At 35.0% G+C, this 16,854-nt stretch overlaps 1 protein-coding gene across 1 annotated transcript in view; it reads left to right on the top strand.

The window, feature by feature from the left end:
- The window catches only part of LOC129243082 (chromodomain-helicase-DNA-binding protein Mi-2 homolog), a 69,449-nt gene that overhangs the window by 41,637 nt on the left and 10,958 nt on the right, over positions 1-16,854 (top strand). The window contains exons 2-4 of the mRNA XM_054880189.1: positions 4,883-4,959; positions 5,053-5,296; positions 6,758-7,053. Of these exons, the coding sequence (XP_054736164.1) occupies positions 4,883-4,959; positions 5,053-5,296; positions 6,758-7,053 (617 nt within the window). The remainder of the gene's footprint in view (positions 1-4,882; positions 4,960-5,052; positions 5,297-6,757; positions 7,054-16,854) is intronic.

The following is a 16,854-nucleotide window of genomic DNA, read 5'->3' as shown; positions in this document are numbered from 1 at the left end:
AAATTTGGTATAAAATATTGTAGTTTTTTTATTTGTACGATTTGTTTACAAGAAGAGGGAGGGAGAAAGTGTGAAATGCGAAGACTAAATATAAATTATCTGTGCGTCTACAAGTTTTTTCTTTGGAGTATTTCTCGGTTGCAGGTGCAGGTTGCAACAATTATAACTAAACTTAAATGCGTGCATTCAAAAGGAAACTCTTTAGATCATACATACATACCTACACATGTACATACTATACATTTGAAGAAATTCAGAAATTGTAACAAAAGAGCACAGGTTACAAAAAATTATAATAATATGAGCTCAATTAATCCTACGTACTTTGCTTGCAAAAACGCATAAAGTGTAAAAACTAAGTAAATTTTGTAATAAACATGTTCACACACACTCATATACGTACGTACTACATACTACTCACAAAAATGATTGCTTGCATGAAGGACCGAAGTTTCAGAGTTACCGACTTTTGTAGTATATTATTTCTGCATTCTCTTTATTAGATGCACTTTGCCTTATTTTTTCGTGTTATTAATTTTGCTATAATTTTTAAATAGGTGCATAATAAAATGCGAATTGTGCAATTTTCAGGAAGTTTGTGAAAGTAAACTTGTTTAATTTGTTGTTGTTTTGAAGCATACTCACTTATCTAGTTGTCGATATACATACATACATACATACATATGTATGTATATACTATATAATGAACATGTAACCAAATGATGCCAAATTGCAAGACTCCAAATTATTTTCAAAACTTACCAATTTCAAAGGGTTGAATCTGAGTTGCAAATAATGCAAGTAAAATTTAAAATCTGGCGTAGATCAATAGGGAATGCTTTTGAAAATGCCGCGATAAAATGGTGACCAATTTTTCTTATTTTTTTAATGTGCATTATTTTTGTATAAAAGTGTAGTGCATTGTCTAACGAAAAGCATATAAATACAATTTTCAAATTGTGTGGAAAAGTTAGAAATTTTCCACGAACTAAGAGATTTTTTTATATAGAGAAAATTGCAAGAAAAAAAAAATTATAAAACGTCAGAAACGTTAAATTCGCTTACAACTTAACACGTTCCCGCCGGCGCTGTTATTCATGGTCTTCGCCCACAGACGGCAATGTTTAAGTCTTTTCGCTCTATCGGAAGCGATTGCAGGTCATAAAACGAAATTTTTTCATAAGGGTAGTCGTTTATGGCATCTCATCTCATAGGTACCGTTTAATAAAGTACCATTGGTGGTACACGCCGCCTCATGAAGCAATCTTGTGCGGGCCACCGCTGGTACGCGCCGCCCCATGAAGCAGACTTGTACGAGCCACCGGTGGTACGCGCCGGCGTGAACGTGTTAAACTAAAATTGAATAAGCTGTAAAATGTAATAAACTGTCGTTCTATAAATTGTAATTAAAAACCTTAGAAGTGGAATGAAATATTTGTACAATTTTTCCAAATTATGCCTAAAATTTTAAAATTGGATATATTGTGGTTTGCTAGATAATATTACATGTTTTTATACAAAAATAATGAATATTAAAAAAAAGAAACAGTCAAAATGCAAAAAATATGCATTGGATTTTGTTTACCGCCACATTTGAGATATACATACCTATATCGCAAAATAATTTCAAAACTAATTAAATAAACAAAATAAGGGGATTCCCTGCCTCGCAAAAGTCCTATATTTATATATGACAGAGTACGAGGGTAGCACGCCGCTAAGTTGCAATAGAATAGTATTTAACATACACGATTCTCGCTGCTGCATGCTTTGCAGATTTAGCAAATATCGTCCCGGTTATATTTGGTTTTGTCATGACATGTTTGGAAACGTTTGCAAAACGTGTAAGTGCTTTGCAAGACATGGCGAATCCCGCTATTATGCACTTAATGTTTAGACCGAAAAAAAGTCCAACTTCAGCAGAAACCGCTAACAAATAAATTCGGTATATAATGCTTTGGATAGAAAGTTGAAAAAGATTTCAGATGTTGGCATCCTTTGTAAAAAGTTTATGAAAGCAATTAAAATTTTTTAACAAAATTCACCTTTTTGTGCCCACCCATTTGTTGTATGTCTTTGTTAACTCGCTATACTCTCGAAGTTTTTAAATTTTCTTAAAAAGCACTTTACCACTGCTTAGTTAATAAACGTTTTTGGTTTTTGTCGTAATCGCTTAAAATAGTTTTATAGATATATTTGGTCTCATGCAGGTACATCTGTGGCTTTCTGACATAAGAACTTGGCTGAATTTGGCAAGTCTCGGTTTTAGATCTGATCAGAAAGTTTTAGTATTTTTGTTCAAATTATGTTAAAGTGGATTCCTAAGATAAGGCTATGAATGTTCGTTAATTTAGATATTGGTTTAAAATGCAACTGTTTAATGTTTGTGTAGAAATGGCTAATTTGGCTTAAGGGGTTAGGGGTAGTCAGAGGCCCGAAAAAATGATGATTTTCACGAATTTTTTTTTGCTACTTAATTAATTTATTTAACAAAAATAAAAACATAGCATAAAAACATCATGTTTTAACTTGACTTCACCAAAATTTCAAAAAAAAAAAATTAATAATTGCAAAAGGTATCGCTGTTTGTGTGAAGCCCGTTTCTCCAGAAGTCCCTTGCGGTGAACATCACAAGTCCTTGCAGATTCATCTAAAACCAATCGGACAAGAAAAATTAGTTTTATTAATAGATAATCTTGTGCCTGATCGAAGCTTTTTTTTTTACAAAATGAACAAAATGGCGGCCTCAGAAAATTTTTTCCAGATTTTAGAAAAAAAAACCGACAGTTAATTGTTAAAAAAAATCGAAATTTTTGAAAAAAAAAAAAATCCTTCGATCAGGCACAAGTTTTTTATGTTTTTCAAAAGCTGTATAAATTTTATTGAAATCTACGTAGCGGTTTTTAAGTAACAGTGTTCACCAGTTTGAAAAACATAGTTTGAGAAAAACGCATTTAAAGTTTTGCTATAGGCTCCGGAGCGGCCGAGCGCCCTTTGTTAATTGTTGAATAACTTAAAAAGTATTTGTCGGATTCACTTCAAATTTTTACACAATATTTTTAAAACATTATACTTTAACAAAATGCAAAAAAAAAATCGATTTTTTGAAAATTCTGACTACCCCTAACCCATTAAGTTTTGCGTCGTTGAAAGTCCACAGATATGTTGTTTAGCAAACTTTTTAATTTTACATTCTAATTGTGTCAGGACTTGCAAGAAGAAGAAGCTAAACAGAAAATATGCGTAATCACACTCCGTTGCATGCAGTCTTGCATTGGATTTTTCGGTCCATTTGCAAAATTTAGTGGCAAATATGCACAATTTGTTACTGTGTTTCCATAGCAATTCGCAACACCGAAAATATGCATATGCACCGAATTGTGATTGGCCAAATATACATAAATGCACACTTTTTTTGACACATCGTCTATGCGGCCAAGTTGAGGTATTCACTCAGTCACACAAAAACAAGTAAAAACGAAAAATAAATTTCAAATGTCCTAGCTGAGAATATTATGTTGCTGTTTTTTTTTTGTTTTTTATATCAAAAAAGTAACTAAAAAGTGAATTGAATTACTTTTTGCCTATTTTTGTTATGCGTACGTAAATTAATAAGTTGTAGCTTTTTATATACATAAATATACAGTAGTAAATATTAAGAGAAAACAAAGAAGATTGAAATATGCATTAAGCAAAACAAAGGCCAACATTTTTTTAATTTCTTTTCCACTGCTGAAGTGACCACTCAAATAATTGTTTGTACACTATTAATGTTAAGTTTCGTGTTTGGTTTATTTCAACTGGCAGTTGTTAATAACTAATTTGACACATTTTTCAAAGGGTTTCAGCATCTTTAGGTTTCCAACACTGTTTATTACTAACCGAGTAATTGAGATTAACGTTAGAGGCAAACAATTAAAAAAACAAAAAGTAAACGATTTTGTCACCCAAACATTTTCAATTCGCTTCAAACTTAAGGCAAAACTAAACGGCATATTCGAAGGAAGGAAACGGTAGTGGTAATAGTGATTATGCACGTTAAGCAAAAATTAAACAAAAGAGAAATTTTATATATTTCATATAATTATCATTATTTAGTATATAGTACATACAAACACATGTAATTTTGCATAACTAAACAGAAGTTATTGTATGATGATAATAATGACAATGACCACGAATGCAATTATGATTCACTGGAGATCATGGTTACGATGAAAACTTATTGATAAACATTAAATATACATACTATATAAATATATACACATATATATACATACATAAAATATTAAGAGCAGAACTGCTGACAAAACCAGCAAAAAATCACTTTAAAAAAAAAGATATTGTTATATTCTTAGTATGTAAAATGCAAATGAAAAGGAAGCTGACGAAAAAAAACAAACACAAACATTTAAGAAAAAATTGCAAAAAAATATAAATATAATTTGAGAAAAAAATATTTGTTTTATTGACAACGGGTTGCTTGCTCCAACCCTATAAGCATTTCTGCAACAGAAATGCAGTTTATTTGTTTCCCATGCATTTTTGGGGAACGCTGTTGAAATGACATCCCTTGGCCAGCTATAAATCCGGTCGTTCCTCTAATGTAGTAGACCCAATTGTATGGGGACGTTTGTATGCATTTGCAATTCTCATCTGTATAAGTACATATGTACATGGATATGTACACCCAAAAATTGTTCTATGCAAAGAATCACGGATTTTTAATTTTTTCAATTTGGGGCACTGTTTTGTGACTGTAAATGAAACTTTTAAGCTATCGCCGCATGCAAGACAGCCTTGCGACGCCGGACCACAAAACGTTTTTCCAACTCTTATTTGTTTTTGTTTAATATTAATGATTTTACTCTATATTCTATAGAAGAAGAAGAAGCACTTGATGAGTCAGCACAAGTAGCTGAACTATCGAATGATTCCGATGCGCCTTTGAAGCCGAACGTGAGTAATAGTTGCATTATTCCTATAAAAAACGTACAAATTAATTTACTGAATATTTTTTCTGTTTATTTTTAATATTAACACTCATCACAGAATGATGAAGATGATGATTACGATCCCGACGACAATCGCAAAAAGAAGAAGGGTAAAAAGCGTAAAACCAAAAAGGGCGAAGAGAAAGGCCGTAAGAAAAAGAAGCGTAAGAAGAATGATAGCGACGATGATAGTGATTTTATGCAGCATGACGAGGAGGTTGACTATGGTACAACAAAGCGTGGACGAAAGCGCAAGGAGGCGGAAAAGTCCACATCAAAAGAAAAGGAATCCACTTCATCAGGTGCGTTGAATTTTGATAAATATTGGTTAAATTAATATACTGATGTTTGTACATATGCACATGAGGGTGCATCACTATTCTCCACACATACAAATCGGTACTGTTTTTCCAACAGAATTTATTGATTCTGGTGAAAAGGTTTTTAAACATTTAAAAATGCAGATATTTTAATATTAAACTCTTCTACTATCTGGTGCGACTTTTTGCAAAGCATATTTAAACTGATTTTATTTATAAATAACTCTCGTATTCACTTAATGGGATGGAGTTAAATATAGAAATATGTATGTATGTATTTCAAAGAGTTCAGAAGGCTAAGAGCGGGTTGGGCATTTGTTAGTGGTGGTCAAATAAGGGTTTCATTATCACCATATCTTCAGTTTTTCCGTGTTTTAACTATCCGCATATTGCATTAATTATTTAGTGCACTGTGCCCTACCTTGCGTAGTGAAGGTTCGAATATCCGTGCATGAAACAGCTAAATGAAGAAGTTTGTTCTACTAGCGGTCGGCTCTCGGCAGGCAATGGAAAACCTCCGAGTGTATTTCTGCCATGAAAAAGCTCCTCAAACAAAATATCTGCCATTCGGAGTCGGCTTAAAACTGTAGGTTCCTCCATTTGTGGAACAACATCAAGACGCACTCAACAAATAGGAGGAGGAGCTCGGCCAAACACCTAACAGAAGTGTGCATGTCAAATATTCATTGACTCTTTTATGCCCAACCCTGGATAAGAGAAATAAATTTATTTATGAATGTCTGTCTCACCGTTCGTCCACATACGCAATAACTCAAGTTAAAAGTCAAGATGATATCTGAGCGAAACAGGGTATATGGTATTTGTCCCACTTGGATGAGTTGCAGTGAGAATGAGGAAAAGTTGTGACTAACCAACCTCACATGCCTGTTATATCAAAGTAAATTGCGAGAATACAAAATCTGCCAGTAAATTGTAACTCAAATTGTCCCAATACGGAATGGCAGCAGAAAAAAAAACCCTTTGGGAAAATGCGTTGTCCTTATTAAGAGTGACAATTATTGAAATTCACATTTTTATTTCCGTCCCCTTGACTTCCTTTGCAATCAATGAATCTAATATTATTGGTGATACCTTAATGAAACTTAGCTCACAAGTTAGGCTTAATATGAAGCAAGTTTGAGATGATGTAATGCGCTAGACAACCAAACCCACATTTCATTTAACGTGATATTCAAAGTTTCCAAAAATGCGATCTCTTTACTGAAGTGGGCAAAAGAAATGTGTAGGAAAGTATGTCAAAGAAACGATCTCACATGTTTCGTATTCGAAGATTTCATAATAAACTACGCACAATGTATTGCACATATAAAGCATGTTGGTTTTTTTAAATATAAATTAAAGAATTTTTCGATGTTATTTTTTGTTAACGATTGATGATTTCGACAACTAAATTCTAATGGCTTTTTTGTTTTATAATGTAAGGTATGCCATCTGTTGAAGACGTTTGTTCCGCCTTCAATGTCACCGATGTTGAGATTGATTATACGGAAACGGATATGCAAAATTTGACATCATACAAACTATATACACAACATGTTCGCCCCATCTTGCAAAAGGAAAATCCGAAGATACCAGCACCCAAGCTAATGATGTTAGTAGCAGCCAAGTGGCGTGAATTCTGCGAAGTAAATCCGAATTTGCAGTCGGAGCAGGCCCGTAGTACGGGTGGTGAGGAAGCTGAGGAGCCACGATCGTCACGTTCTTCACGCAATGAGAAGGTAAGCATCGAAGTTGAATATTTTAAGTTGAAAATCTATAATTTCATAATTATATTAACGTAATTATTATATTTTATTAGAAGTTTTTTATTTTTACCCGTTTTCTTAAATTTTATATTCGTAACATTAGGATTTCTGCTTATATTCACATTTCGAACTCAATGTAAGCATCTTCTATATATAAATACAGCGTTTTTTAGTAAGAGCGCTTCAACTTTTTTTTGAATAAAACACAAACGGTTTGACTTTTTTAACTAATTTTTTTTTACTATCGAGTTTGAACATACACATTTAAGTATGAAATTCGATTTCTTTTGCATGACCACCGCATGCACGTTTTACGAAGTCCAATCGTTGAACCCAATTTCCGACCACTTTTTTGCATAAATCGACCGAAATTCCAGCAATTTCGCGTTCAATATTGGCTCTGAGCTCACAAATCGTCGCCGGCTTGTTACTGTAGACCAATGACTTCACATAACCCTAAAGCAAATAGTCTAGAGGCGTCAAATCACACGAGCGCGGCGGCCATTCGACCGGTCCATTTCTGGAAATAATGCGCTCATCGAACTTACTCTTCAACAAATCAATTGTAGCGTGTGCTGTGTGGCTTGTGGCCCCGTCCTGTTGAAACCACATGTCGTCTAAGTCCATACCATTCAATTGCGGCCAAAAATAATCGTTTATCATGTCGCGGTATCGATTTCCATTCACAGTAACGTGGCGATCGTTCTGGTCAACGAAAAAATATGGGCCAATTACGCCGCCGGCATGTAAACCGCACCAAACAGTGATTTTTTCGGGATGCAACGGTGCCTCATGAATAACGTATGGATTGCTTTCTGCCCAGTAAGGCATATTTTGCTTGTTGACAAAGCCATTGAGCCAAAAGTGAGCTTCATCACTGAAGAACCGTAAAATGGCCGTAATGCTCTTTAAGTAGCAGCAACAGAACGATTATTTTCATAAAAAATTTTCACGATTTGCAATCGTTGCTCAAGTGTGTAGCGTTCCATGATGAAATGTATACTAATGAAGTTTACAAATGACAAGCGAAAAATAAAAAATATTGCGTCGTTCGCCCTCCCTATCGGAAAAAAGTTGAAGCGCACCTATTGAAAAACGCTTTATATTCCTTAGAATATCTATTTTTTTGAATAAATAGTAAATGAATAATAAAAGTAAATAATTAAGTAAATGTCGAATGCATTTTTTCTTAATGTAAATTGCACCACCTTTCAAACAAATCGTCCCCTTAGTATTAAAATAGCCTATAAATTTTTTGACGTTTTGAGAAAATGAATTTCAAACTTTTTGTCGAAAGTAGCTCTCACTCAAATCTCGTTATGTCTGTAAATATTTATCATTTTTTGACTGACGTTTTGACCCACTTTGTGGAACTAGAATTTGACAGAATTTTGACCACATATAAAATCGACGATGGAGAATCCAAAAATTCAATAAAAAAATAATAGCCTATGAGCACATAGGCTATTGTTATACTAAGGGGACGAAATATTCTATGGAATATATTTATAAAGCAGGGGCCTACAATGAGTTTGAAATATGAATATAACTATATGAGAAGAAATCGTGGGGGTACGAATTAGTAGTGATTATGGCAAGTAAATATATGAATATAAGTATGTATACTACATCAATCCAATCATAGAAAAACCATTTGAAAGCTAGTATTAGAAATCACACGAGCGAATACGATTGAAAACTTTACAAGATTACAAGATGGTTGATGGAAACTAATGTACAAAATTTTCTTACTAATACATACGCAAATGCTTTCAATATTTTTTCTTTCCTTATAAATTAGCGGAAAAGAGAGCGTAAGAGAGCCGATTGCTCTCTTTTCCCATTTAAAAGATGTATATGCAAGAGTAAAACAAATAATGAATTCGTCTAAAGTTGCGTTTCTCTTGAGAGAAGAACTCAATTGAAAGAAAAATGATAATTATTTTGTGCGTGCCTGTGCGATCAAATAAAACAAATAATGCATTCGCCAAAGTTGCGTTTCATATGAGAGAAGAACCCAAAATTGATCATTATTTTCTGTAACTTAAAAGCGGGGCGTACCCGTACACTCAGAATTGGAAATTTATGTTCATATTTGACATTCTTATGCTCGTTCATTTCCAAAAAAAAAAAAATGAAAAAAGAAGTAGCTACATTTTTTAGAACGCTGATAAGTCGGAAATGACAAATTAATGAATCCCAAGCATATGTAGGTGGCAACCGAACACTGTGGAGTAAGTGGAGCACTCAGTTTGTCGGACGACGAGCGAAAAAATGGCCCAAATAATACAATAGAAAAACTATGAGATAATTATTCGTGAAATGTTAGAATATAAAGCGAAAAAAATAGAATTGTTCGATTTCCATTTGTTCGTGATGAATATTTACTTACACCAAGTTTGATAAATCAATTGATTCCAGCTCCTGGATCAGGACTACGTCGGCTCCACCTTGTTTGAGGTTGAGAAGTAAATTTGCGGGTGCTGCCTTAGAGCGCTGAATATTTATCTTCGGTAATCCTCTCCCACACCCTGAGGTCAGTGTCCGCATTATCCGAGGCCAGAAGCCTATTCTCCTCCGCTTTGACGAACAGTTGCCCGATATTGAAGACGAATCTCGCTCGAGAGCACGCGTCGTTAGTACTACCCCCATCCAACATGACTGATTCAACATCCATCCCCACGGGAGCTTTCTCTACTATGGGTCTATTCCCTCCTAGCACCTCCGAAACTGCAGGGAAATCCCCTCTGGTATCAGTTTGGTAGACCTCTGTGTCTACACTCTCGAAGCCATACGATGACCCTATAAGTTTCAGCGAGAGGCTTGAGGGACTCTGCATTCAGCAGAATCCACGGTGACTAAAAATTACATAATTGTGATTTACCATATGTGATGAATATTTGCTTCATTGCATACTATAAAGAAGCATTAGAGTAAGCAGTGTAGCTATATGTATAATTTGCTAGCAAAATTCATAAGTTAGAGAAAGATGCAGAATCGCTCATATCGCATAACTGTTTCCATCGATTGTTTTACATTGGCATTACTGACTACTTACTACAAAAGTAAATTTAACAGCACCAAAAAAACCAAAAAAAAAAAAATTAGGTTAAATTACAATTTTTCTTACTCACTCAATACTATAATAGGATTATTAAAAAAATTAAATTACAAATAGAGAGTTTAATTGAGCCTGATCTCATTGAGTTCGTGAAGAGAGCGAGCAATAGGAGCATTGTAGGTATAATTTGTTCTGATCCTATTCAAATGGAACGGATATTTAGTACGTAAAGGCCTGGTAGGGACCGAAAAGCTAATAATTTCTAGAAGAGAGGAACAGTCAATTTCCTCCCAGATAATATAATATTAAAGAGTTAGGGGTAGTCAGAGGGCCGAAAAATGATGATTTTCAATAATTTTTTTTGCTGGTCAATTGCTTTATTTTAGAACAATAAAAACATAGTATTAATACATCATGTCTCGACTTGACTTTAGTAAAATTTCAATAAATTTTCAACAAAAAAATTTAATAATAGGTCTATGAATAAGTTCGTGCGGTTTTTTTTCGAAATTTGAATTTCGGATCATTCCCATGGCTTTTAAACGTTTGGAAATGGTTGATTGATCAACTCCCAAAGTTTTTGCAACCTCTTCTTGCGTTTGAGCCGGATCTTGATCGAGCCATTCCTCCAATTCGGTATCCATGAACTTTGGCGGCGCGGCCAAAATCACCACTTTTAAAGCGTGCAAACCACTTCTGGCACGTTCGCTCAGCTAGAGCATGCTCACCATAAACTTCCACCAAGATACGATGACTTTCGGCTGCTTTTTTCTTCATATTAAAGAATTCCCCGCAAAAACACATTATTTGGCACGAAATTCGACATTTTCAAGTGTGGTAAAAATATTGTTGTTTACGCTTCAAATAAAAAACTTATACTGACGTTTGTGCCTTACGACAGTAGCTCTCCAATGAATGTTTGGAAATGTGGATCGATGGAATAATAATCAAGTTACGCCATCTGTTGTAAAACCGCACGAACTTATCCATAGACCATTAATTGTAAAAGTCCCTTGCACTGATCATCACAAGTCCTTGGAGATTCATCTAAAAAATAAAATAAAAGAGAAGTTAGTTTTATTAATAGATAATATTGTGCCTGATCGAAGTTTTTGTTTTTGTTTTTTTTCTACCCGAGCGCCCTTGTTAATTGTTGAATAACTCGAATTGTATTTCTCGGATTAACTTAAAATTTTCACACAATATTTTTAAGATATTATACTTTAAGAAAATTAAAAAATATACAGTTTTTTGAAAATTCTGACTACGCAGAACCCCTTGAGGGGGGAAGCTGGTCTAGAGCGCAAAAAATGGGCATATTTTATGAATTTATTTTGACTCAACAAAGGAATCAATCGAAAATCTGTGAAATAGGTTTAATAATATAGCTTTCATGGTACAAATACAAAATTTTTCGTCTGAATTAATTTCAAAATGGCCGCTGTCCAGCAGTTCTCCTAAGGCGCCTTTTTTCTAGTGGGTCCATTGCCGAAGACGTAAACTCCTTAATTTTTGTCCTGGATCAAAAAATAAAATTTTTTTAGTTTCTATATAACAACAGAAAGAGACGTACGTAGGATTTTTTCGATATTTTGTTTTTTCGCGAAATGGTGCACGTTTGAACAAAAAGTTACAATTTTCACTATAAAGAACGACATAAAATTGTTGATTAAAAAAAAAACTATGTAATAAAAATAAAAAATCCTACGTACGTCTCCGGAGAAAGGTATTTCGAATGTATTGTGAAAATTTCGTAAGAATCGGTAAAGATTTGTTCGAGTTATGTCTTCGGCCAGTTTAAAAAAAGTGATTTCGAGAAAAACGCGTTTAAAGTTGTAAGTAGCGTTCGGGGCATACCTGCGAGGCACTGCCGTCGAATGAAAAATTTTGGGCATTTAGACATTTTTGCTGGCATCCCTCATTTGGTATATTATTTCTAAGACCCTAAAGCACCTTTTAAGACAAAAAAAAATGTTTCGATTTTTTCAAAATTCTAGACCAGCTTCCCCCCTTAAGCAAAAAAGACAACGACAAAATCGATCTTCTACTTTATAGCATTAAGAATGGGATAGACACTTTCTTCTTTTAATCTTTTAAAATCATCAAACGACCAACACCACCTTTTAGTTTAGCACCGTAAAAAGTAATTAATAAATTTTCTCTTGGTTGCTGTACGCTCAGCTACAGGAAGGTTTTTGTTGTAGAATGTACTATGCTTTTGAAAAAAAGTATAGGAAAAGTAAATGCAAAACAAAAAAAAATATGTTAAAACTTGAAATTCGTTGCGTTTCTTTCATTCTGAGTACAGGCGCATATATTTTATATGTTTAATTAATTTGAGGTGCTCTTATTATTAAAAACAAATATGCTACCAGATTCTCAAATTTTCCGAAAGTCGCTCAAACATACTTCGCATTTATTTGGTAAAAAACATTTACATTTATTTGGTAAAAAACACTTATAATTTTCTGTTTTACTGGATGCCATCAAACTCCACAGCGTTTTTTATTACCTCCCGTAAAATATTTTGTGAATAAATAAAAAACGACAGTTCATTAACTCTCGAACGTTCTCTTTTTTTTTTTTGTACATTAGTATCATCCTTCACCGTTTTGACGATGCCCTATTTGAAATCTATAAAGGATTCTTCCATCTATCTATAATGCCCACAATGGATTATATTTCATGTTAATTGAAATTCACAAAAATTGCATTGCCTTATAACTTAAAAATAGAGCAAACCCAACGAGAAAGCTGGAAAATAAGAACGTGTATCGTCTTTTCGGATTAAAAAGGTGCTCCAACTTATCGTTACGGGAAATGAACTTAGTATAGTTATACTCGTTTACGTCCATTAACTCAAACTGTATTTTTTTACATTCAATCTGCAAAAACCTTAGGAAACTTAAGGTGCACGCCCAATGCAGGCTGACTGCTTGCTGTACTTGTTTTCTTGGCCTTGAAAACTCGTATAGCCAAATACGCGCTTCGATTTGTAAAAGGAAACAGTACACCTCTGCCATATTCAATAATACATAATACATTTCTGAATCATAATGTTAACTAGAAGTTGTGAAAACATATTGCGGATTTTTCCTTTCCTTTCTGGTTTTGAACCTTTTTCCATTTTAACATATTTGGGGCGGGTAACAGCTTCACTTATTATTTGTACAAACCAAGCATTTCTTAAGGGGTTTCCCGTGTCGCTGCTCTGTATTTTCAAGACTTTCAATCCTTTGTTGTTTTCGTATTAACACTCGCCTACCTGGTAAGATTCGCGAGTAGCGCTCGGAATTAAAATAACCGGGTTGAGGTTCAAGAGGATAACTATGTGTGGCCTGATTAATAGCGATGAAAAGTAAAAAACAATGACGAATTTGTTTGAGGCGCTGAAAATTACTTGGGGGAAATGCCAGCTAAGCGTTAAACTGCTCGATACACATTTAATCCAGACGACTGAAAATTACTGGGGAAATTCCAGCTAAACGTCAAATTGCTGGATATACATTAAATCCAGGTCCAAGCCATACAAAGTAATAGTAATAGAAACTGATTTTTTTTTTTCTTCTTGGGATTTGGTGGTTCATTGTCAAAGTGATCTACGTTTTGTTACTGTTTCGCTTGTTTTTTTGTGTTCTGCTGGAAATTTTGACATTTAAACCACCAAATTGCAAATTCAAAACACATGATAAACATATAAAATTTTGTTTTTGTACTACTGCTACCTTGCATGGATTCGTCTTGAATAAAACGAAACGAAACAAATAAAACAAAACAAAATGGAGCAACTGTAAATAAAAATATCATATAACCGTTTTTGAAGGCAGCATAATTAAAATTATAGTTGTGTGAAACCAAATAGTACAGGTGTGACATGAGATAAGAAAAAGTGCGATACAACTACAATACGTAAACGAAATGAAACGACTAGAAACGAATGGGCGTGACAATAAGTGCGAGTTTTATTTCAACAATTATCAAACGTGTCCTTGTATTAGTACACATAGCGTCGTAGTGGAAATAAAAAAATACAACTGATTATAACTATACCAACGCATTCATGCATTTTCATTAGAAAACAAAAACTAGTGTACTAATTATTTCATAATTCAGGGAAAAAGGAAAAGGGTCGCTTGATATTTTTCGCGAACTTTACTTGCGAGCAAAGTGCGGGCGACACATATTATATAAAAACAAAAAATATAAAAATGTGTATCTATCTACCTACGTATGTATGTGTGTAAATATATTTAAAAAGTATGGAAAAATCAAACAAAACGAAGACAAAACAAGAATTTTAAGAACATGAGCCGTTTCTTTCAGTTCAAAATAATAATGTATGCATATAACTTAACTCTATTTACGTCGAGTTATAATGGCCTAGAAATTATACATTTTTAACAACGATATAAACTGTTTTAATAGCCGCGAAATATTGCGATTTCGTAGTTTTATTTTCTGATTTCTTTTTAAATTAAATTATTCTTCTCCTTCTTAATTGGCGCGATAACCGCTTACGCGATTTTGGCCGAGATTAAGGGGGGAAGCTGATCTAGAGCGCAAAAAATGGGCATATTTTATGAATTTATTTTGACTCAACAAAGGAATCAATCGAAAATCTGTGAAATAGGTTTAATAATATAGCTTTCATGGTACAAATACAAAATTTTTCGTCTGAATTAATTTCAAAATGGCCGCTGTCCGGCAGTTCTCCTAAGGCGCCTTTTTTTCTAGTGGGTCCATTGCCGAAGACGTAAACTCCTTAATTTTTGTCCTGGATCAAAAAATAAAATTTTTTTAGTTTCTATATAACAACAGAAAGAGACGTACGTAGGATTTTTTCGATATTTTGTTTTTTCGCGAAATGGTGCACGTTTGAACAAAAAGTTACAATTTTCACTATAAAGAACGACATAAAATTGTTGATTAAAAAAAAAACTATGTAATATAAATAAAAAATCCTACGTACGTCTCCGGAGAAAGGTATTTCGAATGTATTGTCAAAATTTCGTAAGAATCGGTAAAGATTTGTTCGAGTTATGTCTTCGGCCAGTTTAAAAAAAGTGATTTCGAGAAAAACGCGTTTAAAGTTGTAAGTATTGTAAAATCATACCTGCGAGGCACTGCCGTCGAATGAAAAATTTGGGTATTTAGACATTTTTGCTGGCATCCCTCATTTGGTATATTATTTCTAAGACCCTAAAGCACCTTTTAAGACAAAAAAAAATTTTTCGATTTTTTCAAAATTCTAGACCAGCTTCCCCCCTTAACAAAGCGCGCCAGTCGTTTCTTTCTCGTGCTAACCGGCGCCAGTTGGACACACCAAGTGAAGCCAAGTGCTTCTCCACCTGATCTTTCCAACGCAGAGGAGGCCTTCCTCTTCCTCTGCTACCACCAGCTGGTACCGCATCGAATACTTTCAAAGCCGGAGCGTTTGTATCCATTCGGACGACATGACCCAGCCAACGTAGCCGCTGGATCTTTATTCGCTGCGCTATGTCTATGTCGCCGTAAAGCTCATACAGCTCATCGTTCCATCGCCTGCGATATTCGCCGTTGCCAACGTGCAAAGGTCCAAAAATCTTACGCAGAATCTTTCTCTCGAACACTCCAAGCGTCGCTTCATCGGATGTTGTCATCGTCCAAGCTTCTGCGCCATACGTTAGGACGGGCATGATGAGAGTCTTGTAGAGTGTTAATTAGTTTTGTTCGTCGAGAGAGGACTTTACTGCTCAGTTGCCTACTTAGTCCAAAGTAGCACTTGTTGGCAAGAGAGATTCTACGTTGGATTTCAAGGCTGACATTGTTATCGATGTTAATGTTGGTTCCTAAATAAACGAAGTCTTTTACAACCTCGAAATTATAACTGTCAACAGTGACGTGGGTGTCGATACGCGAGTGCGCCGACTGTTTGTTTGATGACAGGAGGTACTTCGTTTGACCTCGTTCACCACCAAACCCATTCGCTTTGCCTCTTTATCCAGTTTGGAGAAGGCAGAACTAACAGCGCGGTTGTTAAGGCCGATGATATCAATATCATCGGCATACGCCAACAATTGTACGCTCTTATAAAATATTGTGCCTGAGCGATTAAGTTCTGCGGCTCGTACGATGCTCTCCAACATCAGGTTAAAGAAGTCACACGACAGCGAGTCACCCTGTCTGAAACCTCGTTTGGTATCAAACGGCTCGGAGAGGTCCTTCCCAATTCTGACGGCGCTGCTGGTGTTGAGCAACGTCATCTTACATAGCCGTATTAGTTTTGCGGGGATACCAAATTCAGACATAGCGGCATACAGGTAACTCCTTTCCGTACTGTCGAATGCAGCTTTGAAGTCGACGAAAAGATGGTGTGTGTCGATTCTCCTTTCATGGGTCTTTTCCAAGATTTGGCGTATTGTGAATATTTGGTCGATGGTGGACTTTCCAGGTCTGAAGCCACACTGATAAGGTCTAATCAGTTGGTTGACGGTGGGCTTCAGCCTTTCACACAATACGCTCGCTAGAACCTTATAGGCGATATTTAGAAGACTAATCCCGCGGTAATTGGCACAAATTGCAGGATCGCCCTTCTTATGGATTGGGCAGAGCACACTTAAATTCCAATCGGCAGGCATGCTTTCATCCGACCATATTTTGCATAGGAGCTGATGCATGCACCTTACCAGCTCCTCGCCGCCATGTTTGAATAGCTCAGCCGGCAGTCCGTCGGC

The sequence above is a fragment of the Anastrepha obliqua genome, chromosome 3, assembly GCF_027943255.1.
Source record: "Anastrepha obliqua isolate idAnaObli1 chromosome 3, idAnaObli1_1.0, whole genome shotgun sequence".
NCBI classification, from domain to species: domain Eukaryota; kingdom Metazoa; phylum Arthropoda; class Insecta; order Diptera; family Tephritidae; genus Anastrepha; species Anastrepha obliqua.
The sequence above is the reverse complement of the archived record's forward strand: the minus strand, read 5'-3'. Positions and strand labels throughout refer to the sequence as shown.